General features: G+C 45.2%; 1 protein-coding gene across 2 annotated transcripts in view; it reads left to right on the top strand.

The window, feature by feature from the left end:
* The window catches only part of LOC126092799 (uncharacterized), a 211,449-nt gene that overhangs the window by 143,867 nt on the left and 49,118 nt on the right, over positions 1 to 18,464 (top strand). For both annotated transcript variants that reach the window (XM_049908536.1, XM_049908530.1), the window contains exons 8-9: positions 991 to 1,646; positions 1,749 to 1,859. In XM_049908536.1, the coding sequence (XP_049764493.1) occupies positions 991 to 1,646; positions 1,749 to 1,859 (767 nt within the window). The remainder of the gene's footprint in view (positions 1 to 990; positions 1,647 to 1,748; positions 1,860 to 18,464) is intronic.

Raw genomic sequence — 18,464 nt, 5'->3', positions numbered from 1 at the left:
AAATTCTGCCATAAAATTCTTTTTTCTCAGTTCAGTTAAGTATCTCCGCAGTAATTCTTGATCTATGCACTAAATCTTCAGCCTTTCTTCTATAGCTCCACATTTCAAAACCTATTTTCTTCTTTTCTAAATTGCTTGTTCTCCTTGTTTCACTTCCATACAAAGCTTCTATGCCCTGTCATTTACACATGATGACTAATTTATTTTGGCACTTTTTATTTTTTCCAAGTAAATGTTGCCTTGTATCATTCACAATATCACAGCAAGTGCTGCCTAACAACACATTTATCCATGTTGTCAATGGAATATTTATTGTATGCACTTCACTTCTTCAGGGCAGACACTAGAATCTCACTTTGCTTGGCATGATGTCCTTTCTTCCATAATTTGCCCACTGTCAACAACTCATTCAGTGTGAACTCTTTCTTGCACATTTCGACAATTTCTACATTTTGCACTGTCACTTCTTTCACATACAATCTGCTGGCAACTAATTATTCTGTGTATCAAAGTACTCTTATCACGTTTCTCAGTTGGAGTGAACTGTAGAACAGCAGGAAAAATAAATGATGTTATTTAACACCACTTGCCTTAATGTCTCTGTATTCAAACAAATACTGTATCAATGTCAGGTAACACTTTTTGAAAGAAATTAAGTGTGCAACAACAAATTTGTTTCAGCATGTGAATGAAGAAAACGTCACAACATGTGTAGTTATTTTCATCTCCTCTTCTCTGCAATGTAGAAACTGTTTAAAGTATTTCTTCTGTTTTAAAATATCTCCTCCCCCACTTTATCTCCCTCTCTTCCCCCTCCCGCTCGCTCTCCCTCCCTCCTCCTCTCCCTATCTATTTCTCTATCCCTCCCCCCCTCTCTCCCCCACTCAGCATCCTCAGTTACTAATTATGAGACAAGTCTTCTTGTAGTACAAACAAAATCTTGTATGTGCATCAGTTCAAAACATTTATCTCGCATTTATTTTCTTCCAGCCTTCTCCATAAGAGAAACCAACACAATAATACTGCAGATGTTTCTCATAACATTGCAGATGATTCCGGATCACAGTTGTCAGTACCCTCTTCCTCAAATGAGTCATTCACAATCCTGACATCAGGCCCTCAGCAGAATGCAAATTCCGGTGGTGGCAAAATGGATGATGATTCACAAAGTATTCTGAGGCTCAGAGCACCTCCTGCCAAACTCAGATGCTCAGGCACTCACTCTAAGTTTTTTGGGGAAACTCAGCAGTCTTTCCATGTCAAACATAAACAGCATCAAGTTTCTGGAAGAAAGAAGAGAGGAACAAGCAGAGAAGAGCAGGCAGATGTAGACCCCAACAATGGTGGCTCAGGAAGTGAAAACCAAAGAGACAGCAGTACATTAGATAGAGCACCTCCATCAAAGAAGCGCAAACCTGGGCATCTCAGTGTGGGAGAAACTTGTTGTGACATTTCTCCACCTATAAACCAACATGTGGATGAAGGCTGTGCAGTGCTGCTGAGAGGCCATTGTGCTAGGAATTGCAACATAACAGAGAGAACACAGTGTGAAAGCTCTGCAATAACACAAAGTAAAGAACAAGTTAGGCCAGAAATTAACAGTGGGAGTACTGTACAAGAGCCGGACACAGATGAAAAAAGTGCTGGTGAGTGGTTGTTGGTAAAATTTGTTCAGCTCCTTAAGGTTCTCTTTACACATTTGTTCATAACTTATTGTGAAACTGTTAAACATCTCTCTTCATTTTCAGGTGATGAACCACTAGTGGTAGAGACACAGATTGGTTTGAGGAGGCTAAAATACCTCCCCGGTATTTATCATGTAAATGTCTGGATTAAGGATGTTTTACCAACCCTCTCAGGTACAGTAATTTAAAATTCCTGTAGCAGCAGCAGCAGCAGCAGCAGCAGTAGTGGCTGCAGTTGTTGTTTTTGGTTGATATTAGCTTTATTATATTGTTCTTTACCCAGTGTAAGTCTCTTCACTGCAGTGTTTGCTTATGCACTTTTACGTGTTTTTCATCGCCAAAGTAACCAAGGTAGCATGAGAATATACCCTTGCATGCTTCACACAGCATTCAGTTCCCATACCGTAAAGTTATCTGCTCTAGAGGTTCCAAGTGTTCTAGCTTTATTCATCTGATCGTAATTCTGTGGGAGTGTGCAAAACTGAATTATATAAGCTGATGAGAAAACTGAACACCTACAATATTCCTAGAAGCATCCCTCAGTGGTTTGTTCAGAAGTAAAGTTGCTGGCTTATTTTGTGAACTACTTATTTTTCAAAAGTGAGATAGAATAATATTGTTTAAAGTTTGTGATGACGTGTAATTTAGACCACCTCAAGGATATTGACAGTTTTACAGTCACATGTATGCTCATTCAGTTTTATACAAGCTGGGTATTACAATTACAAATGAACATAACTTGATAAGCTAGAGTAAGGCTAAGATGCATGCAATGAAACAAGAAGTTGTATATAAATCCAGTCTATGGTATTGTTTATTATTACTCCAAATATTTTCCTGTGTCTTTATTCTCTCCCGATGCAGTTATTTCGATGTTTAATGTATTGAGTTCATGTTGTCACACTGTGATGCCTATGATATCAATGGCTTTATGAAATACATGTTTGCTTCTAGCATGTTGCACCCATTTTTCAGTTTAAGTGAATAACAACATGATTATCTACATTTACACTCTGCAGACCAGTCAGAAGTGCATGACAGAGGGTACATCTCACTGTGCCAGTAATTTGGGCTTTCTCCCGCCCCATCCACATACGGATCATGGCAATAATGAGAGCTTCAGTTCATCTGTGGCTGCTGTAATTAGTCTAAATTTGACTTTGTGATCCCTATCAGAGCAGTACATAGGAGGTGGTTGTATATTCATAAATTCATCACTGATGTTGGCTGTAGAAACTGTACGAATGGATTTTCAAAATCTTTCTTCAAGAGTCTGCCACTTCCAGCATCTTTGTGTCACTGCCCATTGGTCAAACAAGCCTGTGACCATTTATGCTGCTCTTCTCTGTATACATTTAATATTATCTGTCAGTCCTATCTGGCACAGGTCCCATACTTGAGCAATATTCTAGGATGGATCATGCTTGTGTTTTGTATGCAGTCTCTTTTGCATTTCTCTATTATTATACCAATAAACCAAAGTCTTCCACCTGCTTTACCAATTACTGAGTATGTGATCATTCATTCCATATCCCTACAAAGTGATACAACCAGGTCTTTGTATCGGTTGGCCGATTTCAACTGTGGCTCCTTCATATTATAGTCATAGGATGCTACGTTTTTTCATTTTGTAAAGTGCACAATGTTACACTTCTGAACATTTGAAGTGAGTTGCCAGTCTGAAATCTTACCAAGATATGACTGAATATTTGTGCATCTTTTCTCAGACAATACTTCATTATGGATAACTGCATCATCGGCTAAAGATCCTAGGGTAATATTAAAATTGCGTGCAGGATCATTAATATACAGCATGAACAGCCAGGGTTGCTACAAGTTCTGGAAATCAGTGAATTTCAAGGACTATCAGGAACTTTCAAGGAATATCAGGGAATTCCAGGGAATTTGAAACATGTCACGGGAAAAAAAAAAACCACTGGGAAAACCTTGTTTTTGTCTCAGTAGACGAAATAGTCTGTTAACTGAGATGTCATGCGCCGTCACTGGCTGTGCGCAGCTGAGTATGTGTACCCCTTCCCACTCCCTCACTCCTACTGCTTCTCCCCTTCCTACCACTCTCCTCAGCTTACAGTCAGTGCTGCCACCACTTCTTGCCACTAGCCTAGCAGCTGCCAAAGAGAGGTAGGGAGGTGGGAGGAGCGGATTGTTCGGATCTGATTCTCAGAGATTGTTGACGCAGATGCCAGAGACAGATGTCATGTGTGCATGAGTTGTGTCTGAGGGACTGTGTAAATGTGTATGCTCTTGTTTTCTGACAAAGGCTGTAACCAAAAATTTAGTTGTGAAAGTGAAATTGTCTTTTCTATGTTCCTGTCTGTGACTCGGCGATCGTCTCTACAGTGAGTTGCTATCTGTCCTCATTAGTATTGATTCTCAGAGTATTTGCACAAATTATCTGTTGCATTGATTAATCAACACACTCTCATTTCATCAACATGGTGTCTGTGACACGTAAACAGCACACGAGTGGACTTCCACAACAGGCCAAAACTGCAGGCCATTTCTGTGGGTATCTCTAGCGTATCACGCCTGCTGATCTGAAGCCCATCATTTCCCATTAATGTGTAGGCCCTGCCCATAAGATCTAGTCTCACCAGTCTGCTCGCACTCCATATGTGTTCTAACGTTCTGATGACTTAAAGTGTGAGTGTGGGTGTGGGTTATACTGATAATTTCCCCAAACCACATTCCACTTCTTTACGAGGTGACTTATTTGTAATTTTGTAGCCCCTCTTCTTTACGGGATAGTTCGCTACTGGAAAATCTCAACTTCTTCTCCATCGAATAACGCTAGGTACAGGAACTTTTAAGCCTCTTTCTACTTATGAAATAAGTAGACATACACACTTTCCTTTTCATCAGTTAATGATGTATTTGACTTTCATGCACAATTTAATTCACACTTTCAGCATACATATATAACTTTCTGTAACTACTCCATGTGGGAAAAATATATCTAAAAAGAAAGATGATGAGACTTACCAAACAAAAGCGCTGGTAGGTCGATAGACACACAAACAAACACAAACATACACACAAAATTCAAGCTTTCGCAACCAACGGTTGCCTCATCAGGAAAGAGGAAAGGAGAGGGAAAGACGAAAGGACTTGGGTTTTAAGGGAGAGGGTTAGGAGTCATTCCAATCCCGGGAGCGGAAAGACTAACCTTAGGGGGAAAAAAGGACAGGTAAACACACGCACACACACACACATATCCATCCGCATATACACAGACACAAGCAGACATTTGTAAAGGCAAAGAGTTTGGGCAGAGATGGCAGTCGAGGCGGAAGTACAGTGGCAAAGATGATGTTGAAAGACAGGTGAGGTATGAGCGGCGGCAAATTGAAATTAGAAATTAGCGGAGATTGAGGCCTGGCGGATAGCGAGAAGAGAGGATATGCTGAGGGGCGAGTTCCCATCTCCGGAGTTCTGACAGGTTGGTGTTAGTGGGAAGTATCCAGATAACCCGGACGGTGTAACACTGTGCCAAGATGTGCTGGCCGTGCACCAGGGCATGTTTAGCCACAGGGTGATCCTCATTACCAACAAACACTGTCTGCCTGTGTCCATTCATGCGAATGGACAGTTTGTTGCTGGTCATTCCCACATAGAACGCTTCACTGTGTAGGCAGGTCAGTTGGTAAATCACGTGAGTGCTTTCACACGTGGCTCTGCCTTTGATCGTGTACACCTTCCGGGTTACAGGACTGGAGTGGGTGGTGGTGGGAGGGTGCATGGGACAGGTTTTACACCGGGGGCGGTTACAAGGGTAGGAGCCAGAGGGTAGGGAAGCTGGTTTGGGGATTTCATAGAGGCGAACTAAGAGGTTACGAAGGTTAGGTGGATGGCGGAAAGATACTCTAGGTGGAGTGGGGAGGATTTCATGAAGGATGGATCTCATTTCAGGGCAGGATTTGAGGAAGTCGTATCCCTGCTGGAGAGCCACATTCAGAATCTGGTCAGTCCCGGAAAGTATCCTGTCACAAGTGGGGCACTTTTGGGGTTCTTCTGTGGAAGGTTCCGGGTTTGAGGAGATGAGGAAGTGGCTCTGGTTATTTGCTTCTGTACCAGGTCGGGAGGGTAGTTACGGGATGCAAAAGCTGTTTTCAGGTTGTTGGTGTAATGGTTCAAGGATTCCGGACTGGAGCAGATTCGTTTGCCACGAAGACCTAGGCTGTAGGGAAGGGACCGTTTGATGTGGAATGGGTGGCAGCTGTCATAATGGAGGTACTGTTGCTTGTTGGTGGGTTTGATATGGACGGACGTGTGAAGCTGGCCATTGGACAGGTGGAGGTCAACGTCAAGGAAAGTGGCATGGGATTTAGAGTAGGACCAGGTGAATCTGATGGAACCAAAGGAGTTGAGGTTGGAGAGGAAATTCTGGAGTTCTTCTTCACTGTGAGTCCACATCACTCACAGTGAAGAAGAACTCCAGAATTACCTCTCCAACCTCAACTCCTTTGGTTCCATCAGATTCACCTGGTCCTACTCTAAATCCCATGCCACTTTCCTTGACATTGACCTCCACCTGTCCAATGGCCAGCTTCACACATCCGTCCATATCAAACCCACCAACAAGCAACAGTACCTTCATTATGACAGCTGCCACCCATTCCACATCAAACGGTCCCTTCCCTACAGCCTAGGTTGGAGAGGAAATTCTGGAGTTCTTCTTCACTGTGAGTCCAGATCACTCACAGTGAAGAAGAACTCCAGAATTACCTCTCCAACCTCAACTCCATTGGTTCCATCAGATTCACCTGGTCCTACTCTAAATCCCATGCCACTTTCCTTGACGTTGACCTCCACCTGTCCAATGGCCAGCTTCACACGTCCGTCCATATCAAACCCACCAACAAGCAACAGTACCTCCATTATGACAGCTGCCACCCATTCCACATCAAACGGTCCCTTCCCTACAGCCTAGGTCTTCGTGGCAAACGAATCTGCTCCAGTCCGGAATCCTTGAACCATTACACCAACAACCTGAAAACAGCTTTTGCATCCCGTAACTACCCTCCCGACCTGGTACAGAAGCAAATAACCAGAGCCACTTCCTCATCTCCTCAAACCCGGAACCTTCCACAGAAGAACCCCAAAAGTGCCCCACTTGTGACAGGATACTTTCCGGGACTGGATCAGATTCTGAATGTGGCTCTCCAGCAGGGATACGACTTCCTCAAATCCTGCCCTGAAATGAGATCCATCCTTCATGAAATCCTCCCCACTCCACCTAGAGTGTCTTTCCGCCACCCACCTAACCTTTGTAACCTCTTAGTTCGTCCCTATGAAATCCCCAAACCACCTTCCCTACCCTCTGGCTCCTACCCTTGTAACCGGCCCCGGTGTAAAACCTGTCCCATGCACCCTCCCACCACCACCTACTCCAGTCCTGTAACCCGGAAGGTGTACACGATCAAAGGCAGAGCCACGTGTGAAAGCACCCACGTGATTTACCAACTGACCTGCCTACACAGTGAAGCGTTCTATGTGGGAATGACCAGCAACAAACTGTCCATTCGCATGAATGGATACAGGCAGACAGTGTTTGTTGGTAATGAGGATCACCCTGTGGCTAAACATGCCTTGGTGCACGGCCAGCACATCTTGGCACAGTGTTACACCGTCCGGGTTATCTGGATACTTTCCACTAATACCAACCTGTCAGAACTCCGGAGATGGGAACTCGCCCCTCAGCATATCCTCTCTTCTCGCTATCCGCCAGGCCTCAATCTCCGCTAATTTCTAATTTCAATTTGCCGCCGCTCATACCTCACCTGTCTTTCAACATCATCTTTGCCTCTGTACTTCCGCCTCGACTGCCATCTTTGCCCAAACTCTTTGCCTTTACAAATGTCTGCTTGTGTCTGTGTATATGCGGATGGATATGTGTGTGTGTGTGCGTGTGTTTACCTGTCCTTTTTTCCCCCTAAGGTTAGTCTTTCCGCTCCCGGGATTGGAATGACTCCTTACCCTCTCCCTTAAAACCCAAATCCTTTCGTCTTTCCCTCTCCTTCCCTCTTTCCTGATGACGCAACCGTTGGTTGCGAAAGCTTGAATTTTGTGTGTATGTTTGTGTTTGTTTGTGTGTCTATCGACCTACCAGCGCTTTTGTTTGGTAAGTCTCATCATCTTTCTTTTTAGATATATTTCTGTAAGTACCTCGTACTGTCGAACATTAGAAACAAAATGAGTTATAGTTAAAAGAAAGTTGGCTTAGCTACCATGACCTCCTTAAAATGAATCAGAAAACACGTCTTGCCTGTACCAAGGCGGAGTCAAGAGTCTACAAGAGTACTTTTTCAACTGTTCTTGTTTCACATAACAATAGACAATGACACAATAAGCACAGAGCGGCATAAAAACTCCATGGTTGTTCCTTAAAGACACACTAAAACCTCTATGGATTGCCCGACGGGTACTTGTCGGTGCCGTTCGACCGCCGCGTTTACTTTCTCCCCATGACTGATTTTAAACCAGCACACACAAACATGTGACACGCAGTAGGTAGGATTTTACCATCCCACACTCGTAACTAGAATATTGTGTGTTCAAGACGGTAGAAGGCTGCATGGTTCTAAAATTTACACAGAATTTCTCAAATCACTACAGTGTTTGTGTATGGCATAATGCGGTGGATTTTTATGGTTTATCGAAGGACCCAGGACTGCAGTGTTCCTCGACAAGCCAGAGGCCATGGTCGATAGATTTCAGGAATTGAGATTGTCTCACCACAAGTACATTGCACAGTTCAGCATTTTATAGACATTTTATTTATTGTAGTACATTTTGGCACTTCGAAAATAATTTATGTATTAAAAAGAGTGGATGATAAGAAGAAGAAAACTGTGGCGGTCGCTGGTGGTTTGTACACTGTATACTCATATTTCTCGAAAGAAAAATTACACAGTAACTGTAAAATAATAGACATAACACAGTGACTAATAAACTGACAATAAGAACACAGTAGAACTAACATTTTATTGGTGGTCACCTGTAGTGTTGGTTTACACAGCTCTTACCTGCTTTATACACTTCTTTCAAGAGGCCTTCTTTTTTCTGAGGTTATTTCTGGAATCAGTGAAGGTATTTTAAATTGGTCTTGCAACTCCAAGGAAATGCGTACTTTTGTCACAAATGTATTTCGTTTTACTGAAATAAAATAACAACAATGGTCTTAATGAAGCACATATACCATTTGGCTTACTTTATCCATCTAAAAACAGTTCATTACAAAAGATACTGATGCGGGGGAACAATCTAACATGGGCCCCAGCCTTTGGAGCATCTTTTCCCTTCTCTGCTGCATGTCTCTCCTCTTGCTATTCTTTTTCCCCTCCCTTGGGGAACATTTCTGTGGTGTTTTGGGGAATGTTCCACACTGTCCGTAGCTGACATAAGAACAGTCTCACAACTGTTTTTCATTTCTTTTTGTTTTCTTCATTCACCTTCTCCTATCCTTCTTCTTCTTCGGTTTGAGGCTTCTCTCTCCTTCCCCCCCCCCCCCCCCCCCTCCCCGTGCACTCCTGAAGGCTGGCCCATGCGTGTGATGTATAACTGGCCCCGTGTCCACAGGTAGGGTTCCCATGTACCCCGTGGTACAGGCCAGGCCCAGGGACGGGTGATTGCCGCAGCTGTTACCTTCTCAAATTGCCAATTGGTCCCTCTGTCAAGTGTGTAGGAGGTGTGAGCAATCAACTAAGGCAGGTGTGCCTCCTTGTGAAGTGGGCCTCCAGTTGGAAGGTGCGTGCCATCGGAGACGCTGAATATCATGGGAGGGGGGGGGGGGGGATTTTCTCACAATGAGGCCAATCATCTGCACTATCAACACATCTACAAAATGTAAACGCAATGAGGCTAACGATTCAAAGACCCTCCCAGCTGCACCACAGTTCCTCAAGGGTTCACATACTGAAGACGGTCAGTCCTTCACAATGGTAAATCTATTTATTATTCAGAAAGGTGTTGATGCAGTTGCCGGTCCTATGAAGTCCTGCTTACGTTTATGGAATGGCACTTTGCTTTTGGAGACTAGTTCTGATTCTCAAGACAATAACTTGCTCGTGTCGAGGCCCATAGAACGCTGAATTCTTCCTGTGGTGTTATTTACACTAGGCAGCTCAACAGTCTGATCGAGGCTGAAATCCAAACATACCTCTCTGATCAGGGTGTCATTGCTGTCCATTTGGTGACGAAAAAGGTAGATGCCTTCTTAGTGCCCACATGCACTCTTTTTCTCACCTTTGATACAAAGGTGCTTTCATCCAAAATCAAATCAAACTATGAGGTTCTCACAGTCCAACCATACATTCCGAATCCAAGCACTGCTACCAATGGCCTTCTTTCAACCATGCTCAAATGTCTTGTCAGCACCTAGCCAAATGTGTAACCTTTGGTAAGGATACGCACGAGGGCAATTGTCTGCCTCCTTCTCCCTGCTGTATCGACTGCAATGGTGACCATGCCAATGAGCAGGCTGTCCAGGAGATCCGGGTAAAGGAAAAAGTTCCCTCCTTGTCCTTTGCAAGTTATTGCCTAGTTGCAAACCCTGTGTTCTTATGTCTGGCACTTAAAAGTACTGTTCTGGCTACATCTCACTCCATGAAGGACATGGCCATGCAGACAAGTGACCTCAATTTCAACTCTGAGGTTGCGAAATCGCCCATTGTCATGGTAGCATTGCATTCCTCTCGTCCAGCTGTGCAAAAAGCCATCAAACTCTCGCCTCACAGGGCGAAATCAACAGCTACACAACCGGAAAGGACAGAAGGAATACTACTCCCGTAAAGACTTCCTACTTCCTCCAGCCAACCAACATTTCAGTCTTCCTCTGCTAATCACAAAGGCTTGAAGAAGTCCATCAAAGGAAAATGGTCTTCTCCTTCGCTGACTTGAAGATCCTCCTCGATGGTGTCACCATATGGTACCTTCACCCGGCCTGCCTCTTTGTCACCGGTGCGCACCACCAACCGTTTTTCTGCATTGGACTCCGCAGTCCGACAACAGAAGAAAGCCAACACTTCTGTTTACCTCATGGAGCAGGATCCTCCTGCCTCTGTGCCCTGTAGCAGCGAGTCTTCGCAGGATGGCACTCGGCATCTGCCGAGGTGACACCCCTTCATTTTTTCCTCATCTTCACTCTCCTCCAATGGAACATTTGCCGCCTTCGCTCCAGCAAAGAGGATTTATGGCTGGTTTTATAATCACAGCATCCACTTGTACTCTGCCTTCAGGAAACAAAATTGCGACTACTTTGAGTTTTCTCATTTCTTCCTTGTCTATTTTGACCTTCCACCCGAGATCGGCATTCTATCTCGTGGGGGAATCACGCTGCTTGTACGGGATGATGTTCGTAGTCAGCCCATTTCCCTCTTCCTGTCTTCAAGCTGTTGCAGGTCGCCTATTCCTTCATCACTTGACCTTTACCCTTTGTACTATTTACTTCCTTCCATTATTCAATGTCACCAGGGCTTACTTCCTCCAGCTTATTGGGCAGCTACCTCACCCATTTCTGCTGCTCGATGACTTTAATGCGCACCATCCCATTTGGGGTTCTCCCAGAACCTGTCAGAGAGGTGCCGTCTTAGCTGATCACCTTAATCAACGTAACCTCTTCTGCCTTAAAACAGGTGCACTCAAGACCCATGTTCTTTTCAGACTCCTCACACACCTATTTCCATTTGGACCTATCCTTCTGCACTGCCTGTCTTGCCCATTGTCTCGAGTGGTCCGCTCTTTCTGACACCTACTCTAGCAACCACATCCCATGTGCTGTCCGTTTGCTGACCCCTACCCCACCTACGTGCACACCCAAATGGAAGCTTACTAAGGCCGACTGGAGGTTTTACTCCTCTCTGACGATCTTCGATGAACATGATTTCCCCAGTTGTGATGACCAGGTGGAATATCTTACAAACGTTATCCTTACCACCGCAGAATGTTCCATCCTCGCCCTTCCTCTTTACCACACTGTGTCCCGGGCCCTTGGTGGACTGGGGCGTGTCGTCGTGTTCTCGGGATAAAGAAGGTAGCTGGATTGCATTCACTAGTTCTTTTAACATTTTAACAGTTGCATCCCCTCTTCCGTCATGCGGGCCAACCTCTGACGGCTCTCTGGGACCAAGATCCATTCACCAATTTCCAGCCTGACAGTAGCAGATGATGTCATCGTGGACCCTATTGCTATCTCCAACACCTTGGGCTGCCATTTTGCGGAAATTTCGAGCTCCTCCCACTATCAGGCCTTCCTCCACAGGAAACAAGCGGAGGAGGCTCGGACGATACACTTCTCTTCCAGAATCGTGAGCATTACAATGCCACCTTTATTATGACAGAGCTAAGTCATGCTCTCACTTCATCCCAATTGTCTGCTCCAGGGCCAAGCACTGTTCACATTCAGATGTTGCAGAACCTTTCTCTTGTGGGCAAGCACTTTCTCCTTCATACATTCAAATGCATCTGGGCAAAAGGCACGTTTCCCAGGTGCTGCCGTCAAGCCACTGTCATACCCATACCTAAGCCTGATAAGGACAAACACCTTCCTTTTAACTAATGCCCCATCTCTCTCACAAGCTGTGTTTGCAAGGTGATGGAACGTATGATTCATGTCTGGCTGGTACCGTGGCCCAAGTCTCGCAATTTACTAAGCACTGCACAGTGTGGATTGTAAGTCTGCTGTTCTGCAGTTGACCATTTCGTTACTTTGTTCGCCTACGTCATGAATGGTTTTCTGTGGAAATTCCAGACCGTGGCCTTGTTTTTCGATTTGGAGAAAGCCTAAAACACCTGCTGGAGGACTGGTATCCTCCATGTTCTCTACACGTGGGGCTTCTGTGCCCCCCTGCCCCATTTGTTTGAAGAATTTTTAAAAGACCGAGTGTTTAAGGTACGTATGGGTTCTGCCTTGTCAGACACTTTTATCCAGGAAAACGATGTGCCTCAGGGTTCTGCCTGAGCGTCGTTCTCTTTGCTATTGCCATTAACCCTATAATGGCTCATCTCCCACCAAGCATCTCTGGCTCCCTATTTGTGGACGAATTTGCCATCTATTGCAGTTCTTCATGGACCTGTCTCATTGAGCGATGTCTTCAGCGATGACTCAATTGTCTTTTATCATGTGGCATCGATGATGGCTTTCGTATTTCCACTGTCAAAACCGCTTGTATGTATTTCTAGCAGTGCAGTTGGTTTCTCCCTCCATCTTTACATCTTGGGCCTGTTGCTCTTCTGTTCATTGAAACTAAGAAATTAGTTGGGCTCTTGCTCAATAGCAAACTCTCTTGGTCTTCCCAGATGACTTATCTGGCAGCCTGCTGTATGCAGTCTCTCAATGTCCTACGCGTCCTCAATGGTACTTCCTCGGGTGTAGATTGGACCACTCTCTTTCATTTGTACCGGTCTCTTGTCTGCTTGAAACTAGACTGTGGGTGCTTTGTTCATGCATGTGCATGTCGGTCCCTCTTATGCTGTGTCAATACTATCCACCATTGTGGAATCTGTTTGGCCACTGGTGCCTTTTACACTAGCCCGGTTGAGAGTCTGTATGCAGAAGCTGCTGGACTACCGCTGTCATACTGCCATGACTTTCTCCTCAGCAGACACATACGCTGTTTGTCTGCCATGTGTGGCCACTATCCTATGGCTCCTTCTTCAATAATTCCTTTGATCGCCAGGATGAGGTACATCCCTCTTTTCTATTACCTCCCGGAGTTCGCTTTTGGCCCTTGCTCCAGCATCTACATCTACATCTACATCCATACTCCGCAAGCCACCTGACGGTGTGTGGCGGAGGGTACCTTCAGTACCTCTATCGGTTCTCCCTTCTATTCCAGTCTCGTATTGTTCGTGGAAAGAAGGATTGTCGGTATGCCTCTGTGTGGGCTCTAATCTCTCTGATTTTATCCTCATGGTCTCTTCGCGAGATATACGTAGGAGGGAGCAATATACTGCTTGACTCTTCGGTGAAGGTATGTTCTCGAAACTTTGACAAAAGCCCGTACCGGGCTACTGAGCGTCTCTCCTGCAGAGTCTTCCACTGGAGTTTATCTATCATCTCCGTAACGCTCTCGCGATTACTAAATGATCCTGTAACGAAGCGCGCTGCTCTCCGTTGGATCTTCTCTATATCTTCTATCGACCCTATCTGGTACGGATCCCACACTGCTGAGCAGTATTCAAGCAGTGGGCGTACAAGCATACTGTAACCTACTTCCTTTGTTTTCGGATTGCATTTCCTTAGGATTCTTCCAATGAATCTCAGTCTGGCATCTGCTTTACCGACAATCAACATTATATGATCATTCCATTTTAAATCACTCCTAATGCGTACTCCCAGATAATTTATGGTATTAACTGCTTCCAGTTGCTGACCTGCTATTTTGTAGCTAAATGATAAAGTATCTATCTTTCTGTGTATTCGCAGCACATTACACTTGTCTACATTGAGATTCAGTTGCCATTCCCTGCACCATGCGTCAATTCGCTGCAGATCCTCCTGCATTTCAGTACAATTTTCCATTGTTACAACCTCTCGATACACCACAGCATCATCTGCAAAAAGCCTCAGTGAACTTCCGATGTCATCCACCAGGTCATTTATGTATATTGTGAATAGCAACGGTCCTATGACACTCCCCTGCGGCACACCTGAAATTACTCTTACTTCGGAAGACTTCTCTCCATTGAGAATAACATGCTGCGTCCTGTTATCTAGGAACTCCTCAATCCAATCACACAATTGGTCTCATAGTCCATATGCTCTTACTTTGTTCATTAAACGACTGTGGGGAACTGTATCGAACGCCTTGCGGAAGTCAAGAAACACGGCATCTACCTGTGAACCCGTGTCTATGGCCCTCTGAGTCTCGTGGACGAATAGCGCGAGCTGGGTTTCACATGACCGTCTTTTTCGAAACCCATGCTGATTCCTACAGAGTAGATTTCTAGTCTCCAGAAAAGTCATTATACTCGAACACAATACGTGTTCCAAAATTCTACAACTGATCGACGTTACAGATATAGGTCTATAGTTCTGCACATCTGTTCGACGTCCCTTCTTGAAAACGGGGATGACCTGTGCCCTTTTCCAATCCTTTGGAACGCTACGCTCTTCTAGAGACCTACGGTACACCGCTGCAAGAAGGGGGGCAAGTTCCTTCGCGTACTCTGTGTAAAATTGAACTGGTATCCCATCAGGTCCAGAGGCCTTTCCTCTTTTGAGCGATTTTAATTGTTTCTCTATCCCTCTGTCGTCTATTTCGATATCTATCATTTTGTCATCTGTGCGACAATCTAGAGAAGGAACTACAGTGCAATCTTCCTCTGTGAAACAACTTTGGAAAAAGACATTTAGTATTTCGGCCTTTAGTCTGTCATCCTCTGTTTCAGTACCATTTTGGTCACAGAGTGTCTGGACATTTTCTTTGATCCACCTACCGCTTTGACATAAGACCAAAATTTCTTAGGATTTTCTGCCAAGTCAGTACATAGAACTTTACTTTCGAATTCATTGAACGCCTCTCGCATAGCTCTCTTCACACTACATTTCGCTTCGCGTAATTTTTGTTTGTCTGCAAGGCTTTGGCTATGTTTATGTTTGCTGTGAAGTTCCCTTTGCTTCCGCAGCAGTTTTCTAACTCGGTTGTTGTACCACGGTGGCTCTTTTCCATCTCGTACGATCTTGCTTGGCACATACTCATCTAACGCATATTGTACGATGGTTTTGAACTTTGTCCACTGATCCTCAACACTATCAGTACTAGAGACAAAACTTTTGTGTTGAGCCAACAGGTACTCTGAAATCTGCTTTTTGTCACTTTTTCTAAACAGAAAAATCTTCCTACCCTTTTTATTATTCCTATTTACGGCTGAAATCATCGATGCCGTAACCGCTTTATGATCACTGATTCCCTGTTCTGCGTTAACTTTTTCAAATAGTTCGGGTCTGTTTGTCACCAGAAGGTCTAATATGTTATCGCCACGAGTCGGTTCTCTGTTTAACTGCTCAAGGTAGTTTTCAGATAAAGCACTTAAAAAAATTTCACTGGATTCTTTGTCCCTGCCACCCGTTATGAACGTCTGAGTCTCCCAGTCTATATCCGGCAAATTAAAATCTCCCCCCAGAACTATAACATGGTGGGGAAATCTACTCGAAATATTTTCCAAATTATCCTTCAGGTGCTCAGCCACAACAGCTGCTGAGCCAGGGGGCCTATAGAGACATCCAATTACCATGTCTGAGCCTGCTTTAACCGCGACCTTCACCCAAATCATTTCACATTTCGGATCTCCGTCAATTTCCTTCGATACTATTGCACTTCTTACCGCTATAAACACACCTCCCCCTTCACTGTTCAGCCTGTCTCTGCGGTATACATTCCAATCTGAGTTTAGGATTTCGTTACTGTTTACGTCTGGTTTCAGCCAACTTTCTGTCCCTAGTACTATATGGGCGTTGTGATCGTTTATTAATGAGAGCAGTTCTGGGACCTTTCTATAGACGCTCCTGCAGTTTACTATTAGCACATTAATATTGTTATTCCCTGTTGCATTTTGCCTACTCCTATCTTTCCGCGTCTCAGGAGGCGTCTTGTCGGGCCTAGGGAGGGGATTCTCTAACCTAAAAAACCCCCATGTGCACTCCACACGTACTCCGCTACCCTTGTAGCCGCTTCCGGCGTGTAGTGCACGCCTGACCTATTCAGGGGGACCCTACATTTCTCCACCCGATAGCGGAGGTCGAGAAATTTGCACCCCAGATCTCCGCAGAATCGTCTGAGCCTCTGGTTTAAGCCTTCCACTCGGCTCCAAACCAGAGGACCGCGATCGGTTCTGGGAACGATACTACAAATAGTTAGCTCTGATTCCACCCCACGAGCGAGGCTTTCCGCCTTCACCAATTCCGCCAACCGCCTGTACGAACTGAGGATGACCTCTGAACCCAGACGGCAGGAGTCATTGGTGCCGACATGAGCAACAATTTGCAGTCGGGTGCACCCAGTGCTCTCTATCGCCGCCGGTAGGGCCTCCTCCACATCTCGGATGAGACCCCCCGGCAAGCAGACAGAGTGAACACTGGCCTTCTTCCCCGACCTTCTCGCTATTTCCCTAAGGGGCTCCATCACCCGCCTAACGTTGGAGCTCCCAATAACTAATAAACCCCTCCCCCCGTGTGCCTGCTCGGACCTTGCTGAAGGAGCAGCCACATGTCCCCTCACAGGCAGAGCGGGCGATGCCACACGGCCAGCCTCCACATTGACCTTCCGCCTCGTGCGCCGCGAACGCCGCTGAACCCGCCACTCCCCTTGGGGAGAGGGTGGCCCAACCGCGCCCGGTACCCGCGAAGATGTCTCGACAGCAGGGACAGTGGGTGAAGCATGTAACACCTGGGGTGTACCTTGCGACGCACCAGACTCCCCACTGCCGCTACACTCCGAGGCAGCAGCCTGAAGACGGCTGACCGCGGCCATCAACACGCTCAGCTGTTCGCGAACAGTGGCCAGCTCCTCCTGCGTCCGTACACAGCAGTCACACATCCTATCCATCCTAAGGAAACAATTTACTGAAGAGAGTTAATCAACCTTTAACTAGACTGCTAATTCACTAAAGGCGGCTGCTTATTCACTAAACTGTGGTTGCTAGCCACTTCTTGTAGAAAACAATGAAAATAGCACTACCTGTCTCTGGACTGTATTGAAAACAAACTCTAGCACTACTGGCACTATGGTTGACTACAGGGACTCTCTTACTGTATTCAAAACAAACACGAAATCTATGGAACACTATTAAGAGCACTCGAAAATTAAAGCTTCCTAAAAGCAAATACACACGGAAGAAGAAGTGACAAGTAAGAAAAATACAGTTAATACTTAAATTAAGGTAGCTCGCTGCACAGCAGACGTGAAGCAGGCGGCAGTTACGACGACACTGACACTGAATATGGCTGACTAAAGGGACTCTCTCTGACTGTATTCAAAACAAACACGAAATCTATGGAACACTATTAAGAGCACTCGAAAATTAAAGCTTCCTAAAAGCAAATACACACGGAAGAAGAAGTGACAAGTAAGAAAAATACAGTTAATACTTAAATTAAGGTAGCTCGCTGCACAGCAGACGTGAAGCAGGCGGCAGTTACGACGACACTGACACTGAATATGGCTGACTAAAGGGACTCTCTCTGACTGTATTCAAAACAAACACGAAATCTATGGAACACTATTAAGAGCACTCGAAAATTAAAGCTTCCTAAAAGCAAATACACACGGAAGAAGAAGTGACAAGTAAGAAAAATACAGTTAATACTTAAATTAAGGTAGCTCGCTGCACAGCAGACGTGAAGCAGGCGGCAGTTACGACGATTTTAACTTCACGCTCTCTGCAATTTTCCTGGTGGGTTTGAACCCTTCACCACCTTGGCTTCGTGTGGTGGACCATGTTCACCTTGGCCTTCATTCGCTTCCTAAGGACACTACACCAGCCTTGCTGTATCACCTTCAGTTTCATGGCCTTGACATGTAATTTCGCAATAGTACCTTTGTGTACACTGATGGCTCTCATGGTGGTGGTGTGCCTGTGTCGTTGGCGCCAAAATTTTTCAGTATCGGCTTCCCGCACACTGCTCAGTATTTACAGCAGAGCTCTTCACCCTGTATCAGGCCATGGGTTACATCCAGGGACACAGTGTTTTCAGTTGTGTCATCTGCTCAGACTGTCTCAGTGCCCTTAAAAGCCTTTGTGCACTGTACACCATCCTTC

The sequence above is a fragment of the Schistocerca cancellata genome, chromosome 1 (assembly GCF_023864275.1).
Source record: "Schistocerca cancellata isolate TAMUIC-IGC-003103 chromosome 1, iqSchCanc2.1, whole genome shotgun sequence".
Classification (NCBI taxonomy): domain Eukaryota; kingdom Metazoa; phylum Arthropoda; class Insecta; order Orthoptera; family Acrididae; genus Schistocerca; species Schistocerca cancellata.
This window is presented reverse-complemented; position numbering and strand designations above follow the sequence as displayed.